The sequence below is a fragment of the Sebastes umbrosus genome, chromosome 22, assembly GCF_015220745.1.
Source record: "Sebastes umbrosus isolate fSebUmb1 chromosome 22, fSebUmb1.pri, whole genome shotgun sequence".
Classification (NCBI taxonomy): domain Eukaryota; kingdom Metazoa; phylum Chordata; class Actinopteri; order Perciformes; family Sebastidae; genus Sebastes; species Sebastes umbrosus.
In genome coordinates, this window is record NC_051290.1 from 8,951,634 (window position 1) to 8,974,592 (window position 22,959).

The 22,959-nt window shown below is 41.7% G+C and overlaps 2 protein-coding genes across 4 annotated transcripts; one reads left to right on the forward strand and one right to left on the reverse strand.

The window, feature by feature from the left end:
- Nucleotides 1-116: 116 nt before the first annotated feature.
- hacd4 (3-hydroxyacyl-CoA dehydratase 4) lies at nucleotides 117-7,911 on the reverse strand. 2 transcript variants are annotated; one of them, XM_037758595.1, is made up of 9 exons: nucleotides 7,618-7,911; nucleotides 7,215-7,287; nucleotides 5,932-6,093; nucleotides 4,047-4,153; nucleotides 3,834-3,961; nucleotides 3,613-3,722; nucleotides 2,657-2,763; nucleotides 1,163-1,294; nucleotides 117-226 (listed from the first exon to the last, which is right to left on the reverse strand). In XM_037758595.1, coding segments are annotated over exons 3-9 (669 nt in total). In that variant the 5' UTR covers nucleotides 5,934-6,093; nucleotides 7,215-7,287; nucleotides 7,618-7,911; the 3' UTR covers nucleotides 117-143. The 2 variants fall into 2 exon arrangements, with proteins under 2 accessions (XP_037614523.1, XP_037614524.1); XM_037758596.1 differs by having other exon boundaries at nucleotides 7,215-7,313; nucleotides 7,460-7,911.
- A 4,673-nt stretch (nucleotides 7,912-12,584) lies between these two features.
- Nucleotides 12,585-21,103, forward strand: c22h4orf54 (chromosome 22 C4orf54 homolog). 2 transcript variants are annotated; one of them, XM_037759357.1, is made up of 3 exons: nucleotides 12,585-12,604; nucleotides 13,435-18,023; nucleotides 20,323-21,103. In XM_037759357.1, exon 2 carries the CDS (start codon nucleotides 13,624-13,626, stop codon nucleotides 18,001-18,003), a length of 4,380 nt encoding a protein of 1,459 aa, XP_037615285.1. In that variant the 5' UTR covers nucleotides 12,585-12,604; nucleotides 13,435-13,623; the 3' UTR covers nucleotides 18,004-18,023; nucleotides 20,323-21,103. The 2 variants fall into 2 exon arrangements, with proteins under 2 accessions (XP_037615285.1, XP_037615286.1); XM_037759358.1 differs by lacking the exon at nucleotides 12,585-12,604 and having other exon boundaries at nucleotides 13,428-18,023.
- Nucleotides 21,104-22,959: the final 1,856 nt, after the last annotated feature.

Below are 22,959 nucleotides of genomic sequence, written 5' to 3' on the forward strand. Positions count from 1 at the left end.
AAAAAAAAAATAAATAAAAATGTAACCATCAAAATCACAGAATTTAAAAAGTAATAGTCCCCGTTGTCTTTTCCAAAAAAAAAAAAAAAATTGAACTTCAGAGGAATTTCCTGAAAGACTTCCAAACATTCAGTCTTCAGGTGTCATTTCCTTTTCATCTTCTTGTTCCATTTCTCCAGGTGGTGTTGTCTCTCCTTCAGCAGTTGCCAGACTGTTACTGAGGCCCCTAAAACAAAGACAAACACTGCTGTTAGAAAGTCAGAAAAACAAGTCTGAAGTCGGTTTTGAATTTAAGGCACAAATCTAACAGCCGCAAAAAAGATGGTCATTACAGAATAATACCAGCTGAAGGTGTAAGGCAGTTTACCAAGTAAAGCTAAATTAGTGTAAAAAGGTATGTTGACTTCCAAATGTACTTGATAGTGAACGGTTTGTAGTCTCTTTGGTGGAGTTGCTGCATGTTAAGGCACGATGACTTAATTGGTTTAAAAGTCTGAGGCTAGCTACCTGACTCACTCACTTAAACTTTAGCTACTAATCCCAATAAATGGTGAATGGACTTGCATTTATATCGTGTCTTTCTAGTTTTCCGACCACTCAAAGCGCTTTACACTACATGTCAGCATTCACACACACATTCATGCACTGAATGGTAGAGGCTGCCATGCAAGGTGCCAACCTGCCCATTAGGATCGAATCTAAATACTCATTCACACACCGATGGAGGAGCCGGGGATCGAACCACCAACCTTCTGATTGGTGAACGACCCACTCTACTTCCTGAGCCGCACCATTAGTTAGTTTGAGAGTTTCGTGCTAGAACTATTTCTTGACAAACAACAGTGTATCCATCCTCCCAGGACTTCTTTGCAGCCTCTCCGGCTATAGCATGGGTTGCCAGATTTGGTGTTTGAGCACAGGGTTTAGTGTCTGAACAGGCACCTGGCAACCTGACTGGGAGAACAGGACTCTTAAGAAGCTGCACCCAGCTGGAGTTCACCAAGAAATAATTGTAGCACGAAAACTCCCCTCTAAAAGCTCATGGAAAATCTGTCATTTTTTACATCAGTTATTCAAGTACTGTGATCTGATAAAGGTGTTAGAAAACAGCCCCCTCATTCTTCCCGCTGCATTGGCACAAATGCAGGTGGACTCATCTTACCGAGAGCAAGAACAGGCAGGTAGAGCATCAGGACGAAGGGGAGCGGACTGTGTGTGGACACCGTTGAGTTCAAAGGGCATGACGTTGATGCTGTTGGTTCAACGTAAAGTACGGCCTGGTATATAATGACACCTGAGGAAGAAAAAGGAACACATACAAGATGCTGAACCATTGATATTTGTCTTTCAGAGGCTGTAGCAGTTTTAGAGCTAGAGTGAATCCATCGGCACCAACCATGTCATACTAGCTTGTTGCAAAGGAGGATAAATAACACTCCTGAAGAGGAAAAAGTGGAATGGCCATATTCAAAAAGGGGTCCCTTGACCTCCTTGACCATCACTGTAAAGCTGAGACTCTTGTGGATCCAATGAGTCCAACTGTATTCATGTGTGATGATGTTAGTCCCCATAGTAGACATTTCATTGTATTGAGGTTATTTTTTTTAAACTTGACCTCACTGTATAAAATGACCTGTGATGACCTCTAGGATAATCACAGGCTCATGAAACTTTACAGCCACAAACTACAGACCTAGGGCATTCAGAGGATGGATGGCTTTCCTAGGTATACTGACACTAAGGGGGTTTCTGAGCAGTTTACATAACAGAAGTGCTCGCCATCCAATTGCAGAAAAATGCAATTCTTGCAGAAATCTCCAAATGTCAATTTTTTTTTAAACCAAATCACAGCATGTTTTTTTTTTCTATGGTGTTCCTGAAGGTCTTGGTGTCTTAATATGGTATTTTGGAGGGATTATTGATCATTTGTATCAATTCTTGAGTAGTAAAAAATGGATAAATTTAGCACTAAATGTGTGTAACAAATGGTATCAACCCAAAAGTTGCTGCGACTGAGTATGCGAATGGCTATCATACTTTAACATAATGTTCTAAACCCTTATACACAATTTATTTTAATTCATTCATTCATTCATTTGTTTTTATCTCAAATTAATCTTCAGGTTCCCAGCTTTCAGATGATGTACACCACTTCTATATGACATCTACTGTTGACCTGCTATCTCCCCCTAAAGACCCCATGTACCCCCCTAGAAAAGGCAAGGCTGTTGTATTGTGGGTCTCGGAGGGTTAACACAGTATGTCTGTTGTCTAAAGGATTCTTAAAGTCAGAACATATTCTGCTGCAGTCCAATAAAGAGCATTTGCTAGTAGAGTTTAAAACTGTATCAGATGTTTTGAAAAGGACACGCACTATGCCAGTAGTGAGTAGTTAACTGTCTACGCTGCCTGTGTGTTACTGATACACTAGAGCTGTCTGTAGTGAACACGTGTTCTTTCCTCACACACACTTCCTGACATTTTATCATCTTCTCTGCTTTGCCAACTCGTTTCCTGTATGCTCACACTACTTCCCTCACACAATACCAGACACATTGAAGCAGCCGCCCGTATTGTGCAACATATGTGTGTCAGGTCAGCTACACTGTAACTGCCCATTGATGATCCTACAGTATGTAATAAATGATTGAGTCACCTTCAGTGGCCACTGACAGGATGTATAAAGGGATCCAGAGTGTGTAGCGGGTCCACAGCATGGCGATGGAGGGTTTATCCATAACACACAGCAGCTCATGTGGGTACCTGTCATCAAAAAGAACACAGCAGGACATAATGACAGACTGTTACACAATAACTGGCAGTGGATTGGATCAGAAGGTAGTCATAGTAAGACATGCCTCAGTCTACCATTACACTTGGCAGCTTATATGCCAGTTTATAATTTATATTCAACCTGGCTTGAATAACCAGTTAGTTCAGAGCTCTGCAGACAGACTCTTAGAGGAGAGTGCTTTAACCCCGATTTTATAGCATCTTGACTCTCTCTGTGCTGGTTTGACTCTGTCTCTTGGCTGATTTGAAAGCTGAACTAATCCGCACTATTTTTATATTAACAATGGATTAAATGACGTTTGCATAGAAAATATGCTCAAATCATAACATGGCAAACTGCAGCCCAACAGACAACAACAGCTGTCAGTGTGTCAGTGTGCTGACTTGACTATTACTTGCCCCAAACTGCATGTGATTATCATAAAGTGGGCATGTATGTAAAGGGGAGACTCATGGGTACCCATAGAACCCATTTTCATTCACATATCTTGAGGTCAGAGGTCAAGGGACCCCTTTGAAAATGGACATGCCAGTTTTCCTCGCAAAAATTTAGTGTAAATTTGCAGCGTTATTTAGCCTCCTTCGAGACAAGCTAGTATGACATGGTTGGTATTAATGGATTTCTTAGGTTATCCAGTTTCATATGATGCAAGTATCTTCACTCTAGCTTTAAAAACTCTGTAGACTCCGCTAGAATGGTTGGTGCTATTATTGGTGAGAGGGTGGCACAATTAAATACCAATACATGTGTATTAGATAGATGTGCAGCTGGTTTGCAGCAAAATGGCAAACAGGATGGAAGAAGTTAAATGTGCATACCGTAGGAGGTCCAGAATGTTCCACAAGCAGAACTGTGCACACACGACTGGTTTACTCTGGATCTCCTCCTGCATGATGACCATGATCAGCAGGAGGTTCTTCTCCGTTACCTGTCAAAACAGATAGCAGGCACAAAAATCCACCAACCGTTTCAAATGGATAAAGAACGCTCAAATACATGTTTGACGTATAACATGATTAATAATGAGTGTGATACACACTTGGATGAAGCGAGGGAGGAGTCTGGCTTTCTCAATCCCATCTGCGATATGGAAAAGCTCCAGGATGGAGAGCAGCTGGCACAGACTCATCACGAAGCCAACAGAGTAAAATGTATCTGCTAAGGCATCTGCAAAGTCCAAAAATGAAATTTTATCATATGCCATTTGTGTGGAGGCAAATCCATATTGCTCAGTATTGAATCCTTTGAATACCTTGGCCAAATGAGAGAACCCTGGCTATGGTATTAGCCAGTATCCATGTGTGTCCGCAGAACTGGAACAGGTTATACGAGAAAATGTAGGCAAGCCTGAAGCTGAACCTGAAAGAAAAAAACGTTTTTTGTTGATTCATTATTGACCTTTGCCCTCTCAGGACATCTTCTCTTGCACAGGTGTAACCAGTTATAATCACTGGTTCCTGCTGGCACAGCTAACTGGCACACCCTCAGTAAAAGGAGCATCGTTGATGATATTAGTTACACCTCTGCATACCCCGCTATGACAAGTCAAAATGTCAGAAGGATCAGTTTACTGTAGAACTGCACTTTGATTGAAATATTCTTAGAAATCATCTAACAGGAACTATTTAGAGTAAATTGAATTACATGGAAACACAGATGGAAATTTAAGTAGCAACTATAATAACATTGAGGTGCTTTATTTCCGATTTGTTAGACTTTTCACTTCAATATTTCTGAGGAAATTACTGTATTTTTTTATTACTTTACAATGATCTTATAGATGTAGTTAGTCTGAAGGTATAGGAAATGATCAGCTCTGATTATTTTCCTCCGGTCTGTGAAATCTTGCAGATGCCGTTAGGAGCACCGGAGGACTCAGAGGAACATGTTTTTTTCCCAGGTTACCTGTTTCATGCACTACTATCAGGATATAGCGACCGTTTTTTATAAAAATCACTTTTTTTAAATCATATTTGCTCCAATCTCGCCTAATTCAGCTTTAAACCCCCTCAGAACCCATGATGGAGAAAGTAGCTTAATTAATTAATTAATTAATTAATTAATTAATTAATAATTAACCTTTCATTTAAGTGGCATAACACTAGAATCAAATTAAAAGGTTGCATTCAATGGGTTACTTAAAGAGCATCAATTACTTTTTTGGCCACCAAAACAAGCTGTATAACCACAACATCTGACATATCACCTTATGCATTTATTGTGGCTAACATGCAAGCAAACAGCAACATTAGCATTCATTTAAAGTCACAAATGTCCACCTGACATGTCTCCTTTTAGCTCTGTTTTGGTCTCCACCAACTCCTGAGGAAAATATCTGTCTCTTTAGCTGCTAAATGCTCCACTATGTTCACAGTCTCTAACTGTTTGCTGCTGCGCAGGTAGTGCACAGTGGCTTTATCATATTTTGCTGAAAATGATGTAAATGAGAGCGGTGAGCGTGAACCAAAACAGAACAGTTACGAGCTGTAAAACCAAAACAATGAGCTAAAAGACGCTAAAAAGACTCTGTAGAGCAGAGGAGAATTGTTGTTGGTGATAATTCTCTGTGGGTTCATCACTATGAGCATCCCCTTGTCATTTGATCTATTGTTAATATAAATAAATATTGATTAGTTTAGCTTTAAGTAGCTGTCATCAAATTAGAGTTCTTTATTTTAGGAATAAAACAATAGTCCTCCGAGGAATGGTTTCTTGCATGCTTAATGCCTAACTAATATTATGTTAATCACTCTATTAATCTATAGTGTTGCTACTAATTCAAACTCTTCCCTATAACAGAATAAAACAATACGCCTTCGCACATGACATCAGCACAAATAAAAGATTTACTGTACAAAAATGTAGATTAAAAAACAATCATTATTTAAAGAAAACAGTCCTATCTGTCCCCCTGGGTAGTTTTAAAACTCAGTGCGGCAGATTGGTTTGTACCAATCTGTCAGAACTCTTAACCTACTTTACAGTATTTAGCTGTTAATGCTTGGAGAGATGACAGAAAGTGAAGCTTTGTATATGATATGCCTGACATTCCTCAACACGCCCTGTAAAAAACAGAACATTCCTTCCACAGCAACAAACTCCCACACCGCTGTTAAACTCTCACTATACTCACTCACATTCTCTCTCCGAACTCTCCTTTTGTGTCCTTTACGTTGCAGGTAAAGAGGGGCTGCTCATAATCCCTGTCTGGGTTGGAGGAGAATCATTTTGTGGCTCTTTGCAGCAGTTTTCTCCCAGTAAACGGAGAACCCGCCCCTTGACTTCATCCTCCTTCACAACTGGGAGCAGAAAAATGTGTCAATATCTGTTTTTTGTAGTGCTTCCTCAGGCTGATTGTTGCAGTTATTACTTTACAGCGAGTAGTAGGAAGTGGACATCCCACATGTGAGTCTGACACTGGATAGTCCCAGCCCTCTAAAAGAAAACTACACACTCACAGTACATGTCGAGAATGCAACAGCACCACCAGTGAGGTAACAGTGACACAAGAGCACACTTCACATGTAAACTAACACTTTGATGTACAAAATAACAGCTTAACAGTTTAAAAAAATACTTAACAAGGTGAAAATGACAGCACAATCGACTCCAGATGATCTGTTTAAATTATAAGGATGATGATATATCTATACATTGTCAACGAAACCCATGATATCAGCAAAAGCAACAATGTGTTACTCAATACTTTCTGACTTCCCTACCCTGTACCTCAGCAGCAACAGCTCTTACTGCGGACATGCGTCTTTAAAAACATGTCAGAACTAGAATGGCACTCGGAGAGCGCAGACCTCCGCCAAGATGCCCGAGTACGATTGCCCCCCCCACCCTCTCCGTTCAGCTCGCGCCATCATCCACGTGTACGTTGAGATCAGCTGTACGTTGCGGAGCAGCATAAAACGCTTCATTCAAACAGGACAGAAACAAAGTAAAACTCACATAAACCGTCGTCGTTACTCTTTCCAACAATCACAAAGTGTGCTTTGGTCGAACTCAACTGTAATTTCACCGAGTTTAATGTATAAAAACGCAGAATCTACAGTCCTCTCTCTGCAGGCAGAAGGAAAGAGGCAGGGTGACAACGCGTCATCAGTTACACTTTGCATGTCTTAAAGCCTGTGGTGTTAATGCACAGGCTGAGCAGAGGTAAATATATAGTTTCAATGCACAGTAACTTACTAAAACTGTTGTTTTTATATTTCTTTTAGACATCAGTGGAGCTCTAACTGCACAGAGGAATAACATATATGATACACAACATTACAGGATATAGCCTTGTAGCCTTAGGTTGGCTGTGATATGTTACATACTGTTTGTGTGTCAGATTACTGTACATTAGTGTTGTAATTGAACAGTTATTCATCATATTATCTTATCATATTCAAAAGTGTATATATTGTACCTTTGTGCATGTGATGCGTTGTTATGGTTGAAGCACATCCACAGGTGCTGCTCTCAGTAGTATGCACTGCTCTCTAGTGGTGGAAAGAATAAATCCATCCTGCAGAGTTCAGAATCATCAAGGTCATAGGTCATAAAACTTTGACACTAAAGAGTTTGTAAACTGTTTTGTTACTGTTGGTTCAGCCTTTCCTCCAGCATCTCTGTGTTTAGAAGCAACTGTTGACCTCAGGCTGCTTTACTAACACACATAGTACGCATAGTACTGGTGTGTATTCTGTCATCCCTCACCGTGGGTGGCAGAAAAAGTGAGCGGATTCAGAGGGCATGGAGGGGTCAAGGCCGGGGCAGAGAGGAGGGATCTTACATTTCTGCTCTGGTTAACTGTGTGGATGATAACTTACCTCTCATGTGACACTTCAATTAAGATTATGAATGCTAAAAAAAAAAAAAATACACTGAAAGTGTCTGTTGCTCCATCAACTCTTCATTTTCACATACTGTGCAGTAGCTAGTTTTAGGTTATTAAACCGTTTCAGTACATTTGTGTGTGATTGTGTTCGATGAAATTTCAATTTTGTTTTGCTTTTCTAAATGAGAATACCTTTGAAGGTCTCAAGTGAAAAGTTTAGTTTCTTCTGGGTTTAAAAATAAGTACGCTAAATGTGAAGTTTCTATTTTTCTGCTCTTTTTGCTCAAGACTCTCTAGGCTCTAACTCGACAATGTCCAGATGGTGTGCAAGATGGCAGGATGAAGACCAGTAACAATGCAGACGACCTGACACTGAAAGCACACAGACTAAAAATGCACAAGGAGAGCAGGATGATTAGACACAGGTGGAACAAATCAGGACGGGGTAGACAATCACTAAGGCGGGAAAACACAAGGACAGGAAGTAAAACCAGACATGACACAAGAGGTGAGTGACTTTCAAAATAAAAGGGGAGGGGATTCTGAGGGGAACATGAATGTCTGAATGTCAAATTTAATGGCACTGCATCCAATAGACATTTCAGTCTGGACCAAAGTGGTGGAAAGACTAACCGACCGACCGACCGACATTGCGATTCAAAATACAGACTGCTTGTACCTTTACTTTCTCAGTCTTCAGAGAACTCCCTCCAGGGCCACTGAGGACGTCGTTTAACTGTTTCCACGGGCTGAGTAGTCCTCCTTGTGATGTGTAAACTGAGCTTCATGTGTAAAATCAGTCGAGTGACCCTTTAAATCATGACTCATGAAGTTACGTGAGCGTGTCTGAACGAGTCTCTATTAGCTGCTAAAGAAGTCGTCTCGTTGTGCTGTGAGACACAGATAGCTTTTACAAGGTATCTCGTGACTTCTCAGAGCTCCAAACTGTACATTACATATATGATGACCTAAGTGTTAATGATATGCATTTAGACTGTCACATAGTGGACATTGTAGGAGAGGAAGGGACGTATTTATCAGTGCGCTCTCCTCGTTAACCACTTATGTCGCCTTCTTAATCCTTCTTGACTAATGGCCCAACATGATTGACCGCCTGCTGTTTTAATGTGGACTCCAGAAGTAACCGTATCTCCTCAAGACCCGGAGTCACCAGGCCGGTCTCACTAAAATAGTACGCTAAATATATCCTGTTTGTGCGGCTGGGTTTTCAGTAATTCAGCTCCGGTCAATGTTTGGAGCAACAACTGAGGTTCACAGGGCCGGACCTGTGGCCCAGACCTGTGACCGAAAAACGTGTGTAGCATGACAAATCTAGAGATGAATTAGTATAGAAAAACTTCCATACAAGACTCTTACATTTAATCCAGACTGAGGCTGCATTGACAGGAAAGCTGAGTGTCCCATTTCTGGGTTCATTCCCTCACACATGACACAAATTGGAGCGTTTTGTAATCAGTTTGAACAACAAGAAGCTGCTTTAATACCGATTTTTCTTTTGCCATGTGGACTTTATGCATATATGCATGTGTCTTGTCGTCCTTGAGTGCAAAAACTGGAAGGCTATGTTTACAATGTTGCATGTTTACTAAATGTTAACATGCAATTTAGAATTTTTGCTTAGATCATTTTTTGTCCATAGATTATTCACACTGTGGCAGGGCCGGATTAACCTGCTTGGAGACCCAGGGGCAAAATGCTGGGCCCCTATCAACCCCCCTTTTGTAGCCCTTCACTGTGCATTGTCTACATTATTCCCGGCACCAGGTTTGCTGTGCGATAATGTAATTAAACGCAAATTATATATATCATATGCACCACATAAGCACAATATAAAATTAAATTATGAACATTTTTGAGTAGGCTTCTCTCTCAACCTCTATCTATTTCATTCTTAAAGCTGCACTGCGTAGAGTTGGAGCGAATATGATTAAAAAAAGTTATTTTTATAAAACGGTCACTATATCCTGCCAGCAGTGCATGAGACAGGTAATCTGAAAAAAAAAATAATTTTCCTCCGGTGTCCTCCGGTGCTCCTAATGGCATCTGCAAGATTTCACAGACCGGAGGAAAACAACCAATCAGAGCTGATCTGGAGTCTGCCGTCTCTGAGCAGCTGTCAATCACTCGCAAACATATTTGATCAGCGCTGCATAGTTTGACTGTTTGATCGGAGTTTGCGAGTGATTGACAGCTGCCTCCGTTGAATAAACAGCCAATAGGAACGCTCTCTCTCTCTGAAATGACCTGTGATTGGCCAAAGTCTCCCGTCACGTGCTAGATTTTCTAAAATCTGAAAACAGAGGTGCAGAAGTCTAGTTTTCTCTCAGAACACTTGAATTACAATATGCTGAAAGGTTATTATGGAATTTTTGCCCAATGATGCCAAAAACATTCCTCCTACTGCAGGTTTAAGTGTTGTTGTAGCCTAAATGTAACCACATAGAACCAATTTTCATTCACATATCTTGAGGTAAGCGGTCAAGGGACCCCTTTGATAATGGCCATGCCGGTTTATCCTCGCCAAAATGACACTGCTTTAGCGATGTATATTTCAGTATTCCCTGACAACATTACGATTAATCATATTACCACGAACCAATAGACAGACAGTCAATAGTGGGTCCCACTGGTTTGCAATTGTGGATTCATCTTAGTTGTCAAAATGATCATAATTAGCAGCCACAGCTTCGAGAACTGACGACAAGCTGGAGCACAGAACACCTGCAGTTATAGAACCAGACATAATCTCTGCATGGTTCTTGTCAGCATTGCTATCAGTTCATACTGTTATAGGATATTGCTCGGATACTTGTATCACAGTCTTTGACACAAGTAGAGCAGAGTTTCACCCAGTTAAGCTCCGGGTCATCTCTGGTTTCCCACACAGTATCTACTGTATTTACACTGCTGGCAAGGGGTGACGGGGAGATTTTGTTGCCTACCAACAGCAGACATCACAAGAACCCCTCATAGCCTGGTGGTGAGTTCAGGGTCCCTGCCAGCCAACCATCAGCCTTCCCAGTTATTCATTTCAATTAGACTTGACCTCCTGACGCTGGCTGAGTTCTACAGGACTGGAAACTAGAGTGGGGATTACACTTATATATATCTAAGCCTCATCCTACTGACACTGATGCTAAATCATGTTTATTATCATATATTGTTCTTAGATAGATAGATAATAGATTCGATTTTTAATAATTTTTCAAGGTCTGGTGGCATAAATTGGTGAAAAAGCTGCACTTATCAATATTTTATATTAACAATGGATCATAATGTGAACTATGTAGGTTCTACTGCGCTTTTTAGCCTCTTTTAGCTCAATGTTTTGGTTCAGTCTCACTGTTCTGATTATCCTTGTTGCTGCAGCTGTTCTTGGCTATTGAGCTCTTAGATGCTCCAGATGTTTTTCTAACAACCTGTATCCAGTGGACCTGCTCTAGGAGTCATTAGTGGGAAAAACACTTAAATAGTACACCTTCCTATTTTGTTTATTCCTAACCAAGATCTGGTGTAAAAGCTTATTCTCCTCTTACCACTCATCTAATATTCAATATTCATAATTATGGCCCCTGTGACCTTTTTGCTCCATTTGTTGAGGGTAGGGCTGGGTATCGTTAAAAAAATTATGATGCCAGTACCAATACCAGTGACCTTAAAGTGATACCGATACCAATAGAGTACTTTATTCCTTACCCATCATGTGAATGGAAGCTGTGTGTGTGTTCCACTGGCTAGCTAATCGCCACCGCACTGCACAGCGCTCATATTGTAGTTACCACAGATAATGCCGACCCACGGTTGCGGGGTGGTGTTGTCGCGGAACCATAACCGTAACGTATTTCCTCAACTGATCTCAACATGCCTTAGTACAGGGGACAGAGGGTCTCTCCCACCCAGTTTTCCGGTCATGGACTCCAAAGGGCAAACTTTCAAGCCCCTTCTCCAAAATGGGAAATGATACTTTCTATTTGTAATGCCATAAATCAGTTGCCTGGATTCTTATTGACTCATCACACATAATGCCACTTTCCCTTGCTACCTTACCTTTTCTTTACCACACTTTCAGTGGCCGAGACGTCACAGATATTTGTAATGAAGCTCTCTAAAAACAATTGGAACCAAATCTGAAAAGATCCTGATTGTGATTGTTCCTTCCAGGAGGAAGATGATGGCTAAGTTAAATGTGACCTACTTATGCTTTGGACCCCCCTGGCATCTTTGAAAGGCCTCTGGTGGTCCCTGGCCCCCAGACTGGCCCCCACTGACACGGACTAACCCCCCCGAGAGCTTCAGCAGTCAAACGTGCACAGTGGTTCACTCCTCATGGGGGTGTGTTGTTGCTGAGCTGTTGTCACTTGGGTGTTTATCTGCCAGACAGCCTTCATTTGAGGTGTCACACAACCCTGCATGCATTCCCTCCTGTCTAACATAGCTGCACTTTTAACATTTTACCCCGGTGCCTATATTTGATCTTGATGTGTATTTTTAAAAACAGCCAGTCGGTTATCTGTTGGTCCGAGAGAAATGGGGCAGTCAGGGGATCGGGCTTCTTGTCTCTTGACTTGACTTTAAGGGGACATATCATGTTCATTTTCAAGTTCATACATGTTTGTAATGTAATGTCTGTCTGAGTATACCTGTATTCACCCTCTGTCTGAAACGCCTGTCTCTTTGGGCGGTATATTCTAATGAGCCTGCATGTGACATAGGAAGGGGAGCCAAATCTGAATGACTTGTTGAATCACATGTTTTCTTATCTAGGGTTGGTAGACACTCCAGATACCCAGATGGATGTGCCCAAGCACTGAAAAAGTGAGTTTTTTTTATGATATTTCCCCTTTAAATCAATTTTGAAACTACAATGTGTTCCTGTATCTTGAAATGTATCTTGATGCACAAATATTCAACCTTATTTTAGGAACTACTTGAAACCAGCTGTTTTGAAATGAAAACAGGTAAGAAAATGCTTGATTCTTTTCACTTTTTTAAAGAAAATACTACTTTAAAGACTCGGTTACAGACTAAAATTGATTGAAAAGATTGTTTTTTTAAGAATCTGATCACATATTTTGTATAAAAAATCTGATTCCCTAACTAAAGCTGTCAGATAACTGTATATTTCACTCAGAAATGTAGTGAAGGTGAAGTATAAAGTAACATAAAATAGAACTAGTTTGCTCAAGGAAAGTATAAGTAAATGCCAGACTATGTAACCAGCCTATTTCTCTGGGACTGGCTTTCATATTGCATAATTGCGCAGGTTCTCAACCATCTTATTTATTATCTGTTCATTGTATTTATTATCTGTGATGTATTTTTTATATAGCTGTCTCTTCTAGCTTTAGCTCTTTAGTGACTCCTTTAATGGTGTGTCTCGTCTGTTTTATACATTGTTGGGGAGAACAATATTTCGCTTCCGTGCATGCAGAGTGTGTACTATGGTAGTGGCAATAAAGAATCTTTAATCTTGAAATCTACTTAGTTACTTTTCCACCACTGATTACAAGCGATCAACTTTGATTTTAAAATTATAGTCAGAAATAAAATAAAAATGTAATTAATTAATGTTATAATAAGATATGGTAGATTCATGCACCTCATTAGTTGTGACTTATTACATAGTAATAAGATATTTTGTTGGGGGCAACCATTTAGAATGACTATTAATGATTAATGAGCTCATTTTGCAGTGGAGTCCTCTCAACGACACCTATTGGTCCGCGAACCCCAGCTTTAGAACCATGTGTGCCTAGAGACAGTAGTTAGTGTCTCTGCTCCTTTTTAGATACTCGGCTTTGGACTTCATATCGTGGTGAAGAGGAATGTCTGGAGTGCTTCCCTGTCACCAGAGTGTCTGTCTAACTGGAGCTTTGCGCTCATGCAGCACCATCTGTGCGTAAAAGACTGAGGAGCTCCGTCTCTGCAACTTCTATCAGACGACCAAATGTGAAGTTAAACCAAACCGGTTTCAGCTATGAAGTCAGAGCAAAGCTGTGTGGACACACCCGAGAAACAAGACGTTGATTTGGAGTTAGTGGACGTGAACACAGGAGGGGAAAACCTGGAGAAAGACTGTGACTCTGGTGAGAGAAACCATATGTCTGTCCTTATTAACAGCAGCAGCTGCGCCGGAGGTCTGCGCGCAACGGAACCAAAACATGACTTTGCAATGAAAAACAATATTGCAACTAAGAGGAAAGAGGATGCAGGAGTTGGGACATGTGCAGAAGATGTCAAGGAGAATCCCTCTAATCCATCAGATCTCCCAAAGTCAGAGGATTGCCTCAATCCAGGAGACAAAAGCGACACCATAACGCAGCCAGAGGTGTCCAAAAAAGAGACAGAAGACACACCAATCGATGAGGACTGTGGTGATGATTATCCATGCGGGAGAAGAAGTGAGTCAGATGATTATGACGAAGAGGAGGATGATGATGATGATGTTACTTTGGTGCTTTCCGACGACTGCGTCCCATGCGTAACCGAGGATGAGTGCCATTACATTACCACGCACGAGATCCTGCTCTCGGAGCTTTCTGACCAACACGAGGAGGAGGATTGCGACCTCAGGGTGGGCTCCTCCACCTCCACCATTGAGGATGACAACAACCAGGTGTACTCTTTTGTCGATTACGCACCATTGGACGCAGCATTGGACGCAGCAGCAGTCAGCACTCTGCTTGAAAGTGATCCATGTGACCTGGCCAAGTTCACCAGCTCAGATGAGAGTGTGTCAAAGCCCCAGCAGCAGCAGCAGGAGCAGCAGTGCAATGGCAACAGTGCAGGACAGATCCACCTGTCAATCAGAGCCACTTCTCGAGCTATAAATGACCCTGGCAGCATCCAAGAGCAGGGAAATATCCTTTATCATGCCAGGCGCTCCGGGGACACGAGTCGCTATGTGTTTAGTAGGGGAGTTGATGGGAATGGGAAGGCAGAGACGTTGTGTGAGGGAATTGCAAATCGCAAATTGAGGGGAAAAGAGGTCACCGACTATTCCAGTGGTGCGTCCAGTGATCTGGACGACGCTGACAAGGAGGTGCGCAACCTGACAGCCAAAACCTTCAAGAGCCTGGCGTATCCTTATTTTAATGCCATCAATTTCAGCACCTCCAGTGAGTCATCTGCATCAGAGCACGGCAAAGGGACCGGGATAAGGAACAGGTGGTCCACGTTTGTCGACCTGAAATATGGCAATATGTCAAAGGGACTGGACCAAAGTGTTGTTTCCCATCAAAACTCATTTGCCAAAAATCTAGACAATAGAGGTTATAAGGGCATTGCACTGGCGAGCATCAAACCACCGCCCAAGATCTTCACTCTGAATGGCAACTCGTCATCAAAGCAAATCGAGGAGCTGATGCATGGGGAATTCAGTCAGGGTGGAGTGATCAGACTCACAGAGACTCTGAATTTTCGTTGCAATGTGAAATCAGGAATGCATGGAGGAGAAAGACACACTAAGTTTGCAGAAAAGTTTGCTGCAGGATCACGTTCCACAGATGAGGTTACCAACAGGTTGCCAAGCACAAGCAGCCAGAGGAAAGGGAGAGGGGCCAGCAATGAGTCGCCCTGCAAAACCATGGAAGACACGCACAAGAAAGCCATATTCGCCTCGAGTCTGATCAAGAATGTGATCTCTAAGAAGATGCAATTCGAGCAGGAGCGCAAGATGGAGAGAGGGGAGATCAGAGAGACGCATCCGAAGACTTCCCCGTGCGTAATGCACCAGGAGCTGCACAGACAGAGCTCCAAGTTTTCCGAGAGCAGCTCTGACTATGCCATAATGTTGGATGAGTTAGGAGACATGGTGGACAGTGGCTCATGTGATACCAGGAGCGACTCTCGAAGACATCATGCACCAGAAACTAATTTGGAACCACCAGCAAATGAAGCTTGGATGATCGATACTAAAAAAAGTGCATTGGAAGCATCCAAAACTTGCACGTTGCTTCGCAGCCAAAATAGCGCGTTCAGGTGCTGGAAGGACGAGGAGCTAGAGTTACAAAAGAAGGATCATAAAAACGATACGGAGAAGTCAGCCAACGAGAAAGAAGACGAAGGGGATCAGTACTCAGCAGGCAAACCGACTAAAATGTCCCATTTGTTTGTGCCAAGTATCCAACTGCTGTCCAGTGAAGGAGAAGTTGGACAGGAGCAGCTGCAGGACAGGAGTTATTCTCCATATGGAGACGGAGATGGGACGGTATGCATTGAAGACTCCAGGACTGTGGCAACATCTAAATCTCCTGAAATCAAAATTAACTTAAGGTGCGTCAGATACAATAAAAAGGAGCCTTTTGGCGTCTCCAAACTGCGCGCTCCTAATATAGGCTGTAACGCAGCCAGCAGCCTCATCAGAACAGATGACTCGAAATGCCAGGCGTTGGCTGCAGCTCTGCAGAAGGGTGAGTCGACAGATAAAGTGCCACATTTCATGGTGAGAGACATTCGAGATAATAAAGGAAAGCTGCAGACCCCCATACACCAAGTGAGAGACGTGCGTAAATTGGTTAAAAGTTCCTATCACTTTGTTTCTTTGGATAACAACGAGAATAATAAATGTGCTGACTCAGAGCACAAGAAGCAAATGTCCTATCGAAATCCAAATTCTGTGTCCCCTATTGTGATCAAATGTCAGTCTGTGAATACAAATAATAATGGAAAATATTCTGATCTCACTGAGTCATCTAAACAGGAGACTTTGGATATGGACAGGTCGTCTCCAGAGGGCGCCAGAAATGCTCCTCTGCAAAGGGCAGCAGGGAGAGCCCCCTCAGATGGAGTTGCTGGATTGAGTATTGAAAGCAAAACAGGTTCAAAGAAGCAGGAAAAGACATCAGATATCACGGATAAGAAACCTGAGTCGAAGATGGCGAACCAGGGGGCTTTGGAGAAACTCCAGGCTGCGGTGAAAACCATGGAGCAGCTCTATAAATTTGAAAAAAATGAATGGAAACGGAGGAATGAGACACATCTCCTGGGAGACGGCAGTCTGCTTTCACTGATAGCCAGAGAAGACCATGGAGGACTTGAGGAGGAAGGAGCCAGAGGGTTCAACATGGACAGGATAATCAGAAGAGACTCCTATCCCAACAATGACAAGACGCCACCAGCAAGGGCGTCCCCTGGCACTGATGGCCTGCTGATGCGAGAGGACAAAGACCTCCCTATGGTCTTTCAGACTCCCTCAACTAGCCGTGAGGACAGGCTGGTTGCGAGGTCAATGCAAGCCTCTGGCACCGCAGGGAACAAAAACATGTTCAGCCTCAGCTCTAGCCTTAAGGCCTCCACAGCGGCAAAGATGCCCCCGCCAAACGCCATCACACCAACACCTTTCAGCGCCAAAAGCTTCGTCCCAAAGTCCCCAAAATTGCCTGTGTCCTCAAGAAAGAGCCAGACGAGGCTAAGTGGGAATGAAAGAGCTGAATCAAAGGAGGCGGAGAGGTCAATACAGGAGCTCTTTAGCGCCTCAGCTGACAACGAGAACTACCTAACCATTCCGGTCAAGTCTCACGCCAGCAGCAACAAACCTGCAGCCTCATCTGCTGATAAAACATCAGTGTACACATATAGCACCCAGACACAACCAACAACTCCTACAGGACACTTGGGATCCAGCGCCAGGGGCTTTGAAGACCACTACCAATCCCCTCAACGCTCCAGCATTGTGATGGACACACACTCACCAGAGATCCCTCCTGCCACCATCTACCACTCTTTGCCATATGGCATGTCCACCAATCAGCCTCAGGTGTACTGCTTCTCTCCGGCGATCACCCCTGCTCCCACCTTAGACCCCTTCCAGGCCACCCAGAGGAAGATGCTCCTGGATCCCACCACTGGAAACTACTACCTGGTGGACACTCCCGTGCAGCCGGCCACCAAGCGCCTCTTTGACCCGGAAACGGGCCAGTATGTGGACGTGCCCATGCCGCAAGCTCCTATGACCCCGGTGCCCATGCCGATCTCACCTTTAGCCCTCAGTCCAGCAGCGTATGGACATACCTACATGATCTACCCAGGCTTCATGCCGACGCCGTCCGTGATCCCGGCCCGGACGCTGGTGCACTCGCACATGTCGGTGCAGTCGGAGGCAGAGGGCGGAGAGAGAGCCTTGTCGCAGCAGACTGAGGGCATGTACATGGAGAGTCCCTTGTACATGGCTACTGGGAAGTCTCCTCTCCAGGCGGCCCACGCGGCTCAACAGCAGGCCACTGTCGGCAGGCCGTCGCACGGCCTCTCCGGCGTCAAGCAGCCGGTCATCAGCATCACCTCCCAGCAGGGGCCCCGGATCATCGCTCCACCCTCGTTTGACGGGACCACCATGAGCTTCGTGGTGGAGCACAGATGAGCGGCAGCTTACCTGGACAGGTGAGTAGTTCTCACCGTTAAGCTTGTTTATTTTCAGGTTTGAGCAGATCTGAGTGAACCAGGATGATGTATTGTGTCGTGTGTATAGATTGACTGACTTGTTTTTTGTTGTTTAAAAAAGTGCATTTTGCCGCCGTACAAAACACCTTTCAGTCCATTAGAAGAATAGATAATACATTTTGGCTAGGAAAAACTGTTTTTCAAAGGGATCCCTTGACCTCTGACCTCTAGACATGTGAATGTAAATGGGTTCTCTGGGTACCCACGAGTCTCCCCTTTACAGACATGCCCACTTTATGATAATCACATGCAGTTTGGGGGCAAATCAGCACACTGACACACTGACAGCTGTTGTTGCCTATTGGGCTGCAATTTGCCATGTTATGACTTGAGCATATTTTTTATGCTAAATGCAGTACCTGTGAGGGTTTCTGGACAATATCTGTCACTGTTTTGTGTTGGTAATTGATTTCCAATAATACATTTATATATATATTAAAATAAAAAAAACATATTTGCCCACTCCCATGTTGATAAGAGTATTAAATAGTTGACAAATCTCCCTTTAAGGTACATTTTGAACAGATAAAAAATGTGTGATTAATTTGCGATTAATTGTGATTAAATATTTTAATCGATTGACAGCCCTAATGAATACGGATTAAATAATAATAATCAATCCATTTCAGTTATTCAGATCTTGCTATCACATAATGTCTCTGTTTGTCTTGATCAACACATAAAGTCTTTGTGGTGAAAAGTGGTATCATGAAATGAAAACAGACTTTGGAAAAAGGACATTTTAAATAAAAACTACTGGATCTTATTTATTTATTTAATTCTAAATGACACATTTCCCTGCTATCGTCAAAGTTGTAAAAACTGACTTGAGAATGAACATTAGAAACATTAAAAATAAAATGTGCTGAAATTGGGTAAAAAATACTTGCAGTAAACTCTGTTATTAAGAAAAGAAGCAGGATGAAATAACATTTCATAATAGCAAGCTGTATGTAAAATGTGTTATTTTATACATGCACTGTATATCTTCATATGATTATTTATTTCACAGTGTTTTATTAATTTATTCTGAACACTATGTGTTTTCATAGAGGCTCTCATCTAACCTCAGAAGGCTTCAGTACATAACGGATTAGTGGCACATTCTCCATGTGACGATTTAACATCTATACCCTAAAGGCAACTTATTCATTTATGTCTATTTATGAATTTTCTGCTATCATGTCAATTGGAAAAGGACATTAAGCATGCAACTAGTCATGTACTAGGATTCAACATGCATTCAAACGGAGGAGACGCCATGTGATTGTAAAGTTTGCAACTGAGCACCTCAGCGGGCGCTAGCACTCACAAGCTGTGAGAGATACTGAGGATTAAACTGGTATAAGATTCTTCATGGGTTAAGGTGTTTGAATGTCTACGGTGGACTTCGTGAGTGCAGGAGTAAAAGGTCAGGCGATGGCAGGGGGTTTCTATGTGTACACACAGACTGCTTCAGCTGCTGCTGGACATCAAGTGGCGGCGTGGCAGGTCAGAGTCAGCCGGCTTTTTATAGGAGCAGTCATTTGAAGACAGAGAGAGTGAGAAGCCGGGTTCGCATGGCCTCTCATCAGCAATTACATAAACACAACATGCAACATAGCAGCAGAACTTTTGGAGTTCCCCTTCTCATCTGAGAGAGCCACATACTGGAGGGTCCAGTTATGTTTTAAAAAGAAAACAGCGGGTAGTCTGATAGTCTGGAGGCAGGAGGAATGGGCTTTTGAGTGGAAGGTAATTTAAATCCTACTTACTGGATGCAAAACTGTATGTGGAGAACGTCAAGTGATAAAATAACGCTCCAAAGTTAGGCTAAATTTTGGCGAGGAAATACTGGCATGGCCATTTTCAAAGGGGTCTCTTGACCTCTGACCTCAAGATATATGAATGTAAATGGGTTTTATGGGTACCCACGAGTCTCCCCTTTACAGACATGCCCACTTTATGATAATCACATGCAGTTTGGGGCAAGTCATAGTCAAGTCAGCACACTGACACACTGACAGGTGTTGTTGCCTGTTGGGCTGCAGTTTGACATGTTATGATTTGAGCATATTTTTTATGCTAAATGCAGTACCTGTGAGGGTTTCTGGACAATATGTGTAATTTTTTTGTGTTGTTAATTGATTTTCAGTAATAGAAATATAAATAAATTTGCATAAAGCAAGCATATTTGTCAACTCCCATGTTGATAAGAGTATTAAATACTTGTCTATTGTGTTTTCTTGGTTCCCAACAGGGCTGAGCTCTGAGCGGACGCTGGACTGCTCTGGGTTTGTTTTATTGGCTGGAGGTGATGGATCGGGGCCCTGCTATAAAAGGGCTAATTTTGCATCCTGTCTCACCTTTTTCTAACTTGTACAAGATGTGTATAAAGTGTGTATTTCTTGTTTTATAACATCACATTTGTGAAAAATGTGGAAGACTTAATTTGTAGGCCTATATTGCATAGACTTTGCTAGCACAGTAATTCATTAGCTTTTAAACTAATCAGTTTTTGTAATTTATTTAATTTTACAACACATTATTGCATAATACTTTCTATGATGACTGTATCTAACATAATATCTATACCAGTTGACATTTTCTTACCATCTCTTGCGTGTTGGATTTTATGTCAATACTCTTGCTTTATAATGCACAAAAGTCTGCTTTTTGCAACATGTGTTTTTGTGTCATAATTAGTTAATTAACCACGCTGAATTCATTAACATAATACTATTGATACAATGTGTGTGTTGAACCTATACAATGGTTAAGTTTTGATCTATTATATTGAGAGTTTATTCATTATTCCCTGATCACACCAAAATAAAACTGGACAATCCTTCCTTCTCATTGAAATGTAAAGAATAAGGTTTTAGTTTAAAGAGCAGTGCAGCTACAGGATGCTCTAACTGTGTGACCTGCAGACCGTTTGACGTGTATTTCTATGTGTATCACTGTTTCTAAGTAATTATTTTGACACTGACTTTTTGTTTAGGATCTGCTGGCCAGTCCATCCTTTACTGTTTGTTACTGTCTTTCATTCTTTTATAATAACTGCAGTAACAATGATGTTATAAAAGATGGATTATAATGGTTTTGTTGGTGTTTTAGTTTGAACGTTTGCTGCCTTCTGAGCTGCTGAAATGTTTTAATGTAGAAAATGTCGAATCTGTCACTGTTTATCAATCCGTTCACTTGGTTACCAATCTGAGCGCACAGATTTCATGCAAATATTTTCTTCCACCATATGACCACCGGCAGGCGGCTCCGTGGAAAAACTGATGATGCTGTTGAGTTTTTTTTAAACGTGGAGTCAGAAATCTAAGACACAGTTAAGTTTATTAAGTTAAGTACTTTGAAATCCCAAATGCAGAATAAAATTATCTGATTGTCTCTTATTTTCTACAGTATGTGATGTTAGTCTTCCAAAACTGTATATTTTTGAACGATCCACAAATAATCTACTATTTAATCAACTTTTTGTGCACTTTTCTCCATTTAATAGTTTGTCAATGAACTCACTGGCCTCTTCAAACTAACTGGTCCCACTGACGAGGTTAGGTCTTTTGAATTCTCCTTTATTCAGACACATCTTTCATTGCCTTGTTTTTGGGGTTGTTGCAGCACTTTGCAAGTCATATTCCAGCGGTTTGTAATGTGCCTATTTTCCTCATGTGCAACAGAGAAAACGTGTTGTAAAGAGAAATTAAGTTCTCTATAAGTGTAAATATTTTTTTCACAGGTCTCAAGGAAGGCCTGATGTTCTGATGCGTCACTGAGTGATTAAAAAGCCTCGCACAAGGACACTCTAACAGGGTGCTTTGAAGCTCTGACTGTGAACTTTCTGGACAGACGGTACATATTGTGAAGGTAAAAAGGAAGTTGATGTGTCACGGAGAGGAAAAAGTGAAGAAGTTTGTGGAATGAGGAGACTTTTATTTGGAATGAAATGGTGATCGCGCAGCAGGGAAAGATGGGTTTAGATGTAGAAATGAAACACATGAAAAATCTTGTCCAAAGTGAAAGTAATGCTCAGATGAAGGCTTAGTTTAGGTTTGTAAAGTTGATGTGTGCAAATGTACAGATTGGTTAAAAAAATGTGTTAGGAATACCGCAAGAGATGTTTCATCAGATGCTAATGTTGAATGTGTGAAAATGTAATAAACATGAAACCCTTTTGCAGACCTCTCTATAATTATTTTTCTCATCCTGTCTGTCTGAATATACCTGTATCACCCTCTGTCTGAAACGCTCCGAGACACATCTGAATGGCTTGTTGAATCACATGTTTTCTGACCTAGTCTCTCAGTTTGTGGGTTGGTAGGCACTCCAGATACTCAGATGTATATACACAAGCACCAAAAAAGAGAGTTTTTCCATGATTTGTGCCCTCTAAGTAAAACTTTAAAGTAATAACAACAGTATTTTTTGCAAAAAAACACAAACAAACACATACAAGCACAATGGCAGTAGCCTATGAATTGTGTGGTTGCTGCTTCGTCGCTCCATCCTTGAACCTCTGGAGTGGGACATTTGAACACAAGCAACCTACACAGCATGAGGTAAGTTCTTCCAGGTTTGGGATCCAGTGTCGGTAAGATCTGCATGAACTTGTGTTTATAACATAACAATTGTGAATAATGCATACAGTAAATGATGTAAACAAGAAACAGTGAGAGGGTTCTTATAGAACAGCTATCAAGATGTTATGATTATTTAAATTAGTTTAAAATAGTTCAACATTTTGGGACATTTTGCTTTCAGATGAAGGTGTGTAAATGTGGAAGATATTCATTCTCAAAGCTCTAGTTTGAAAATTATTATGATACAAGCTTTTAGGTAAAGTATATGAACACTTTCTAGAGACGTTGCATTTGGACACTCATGA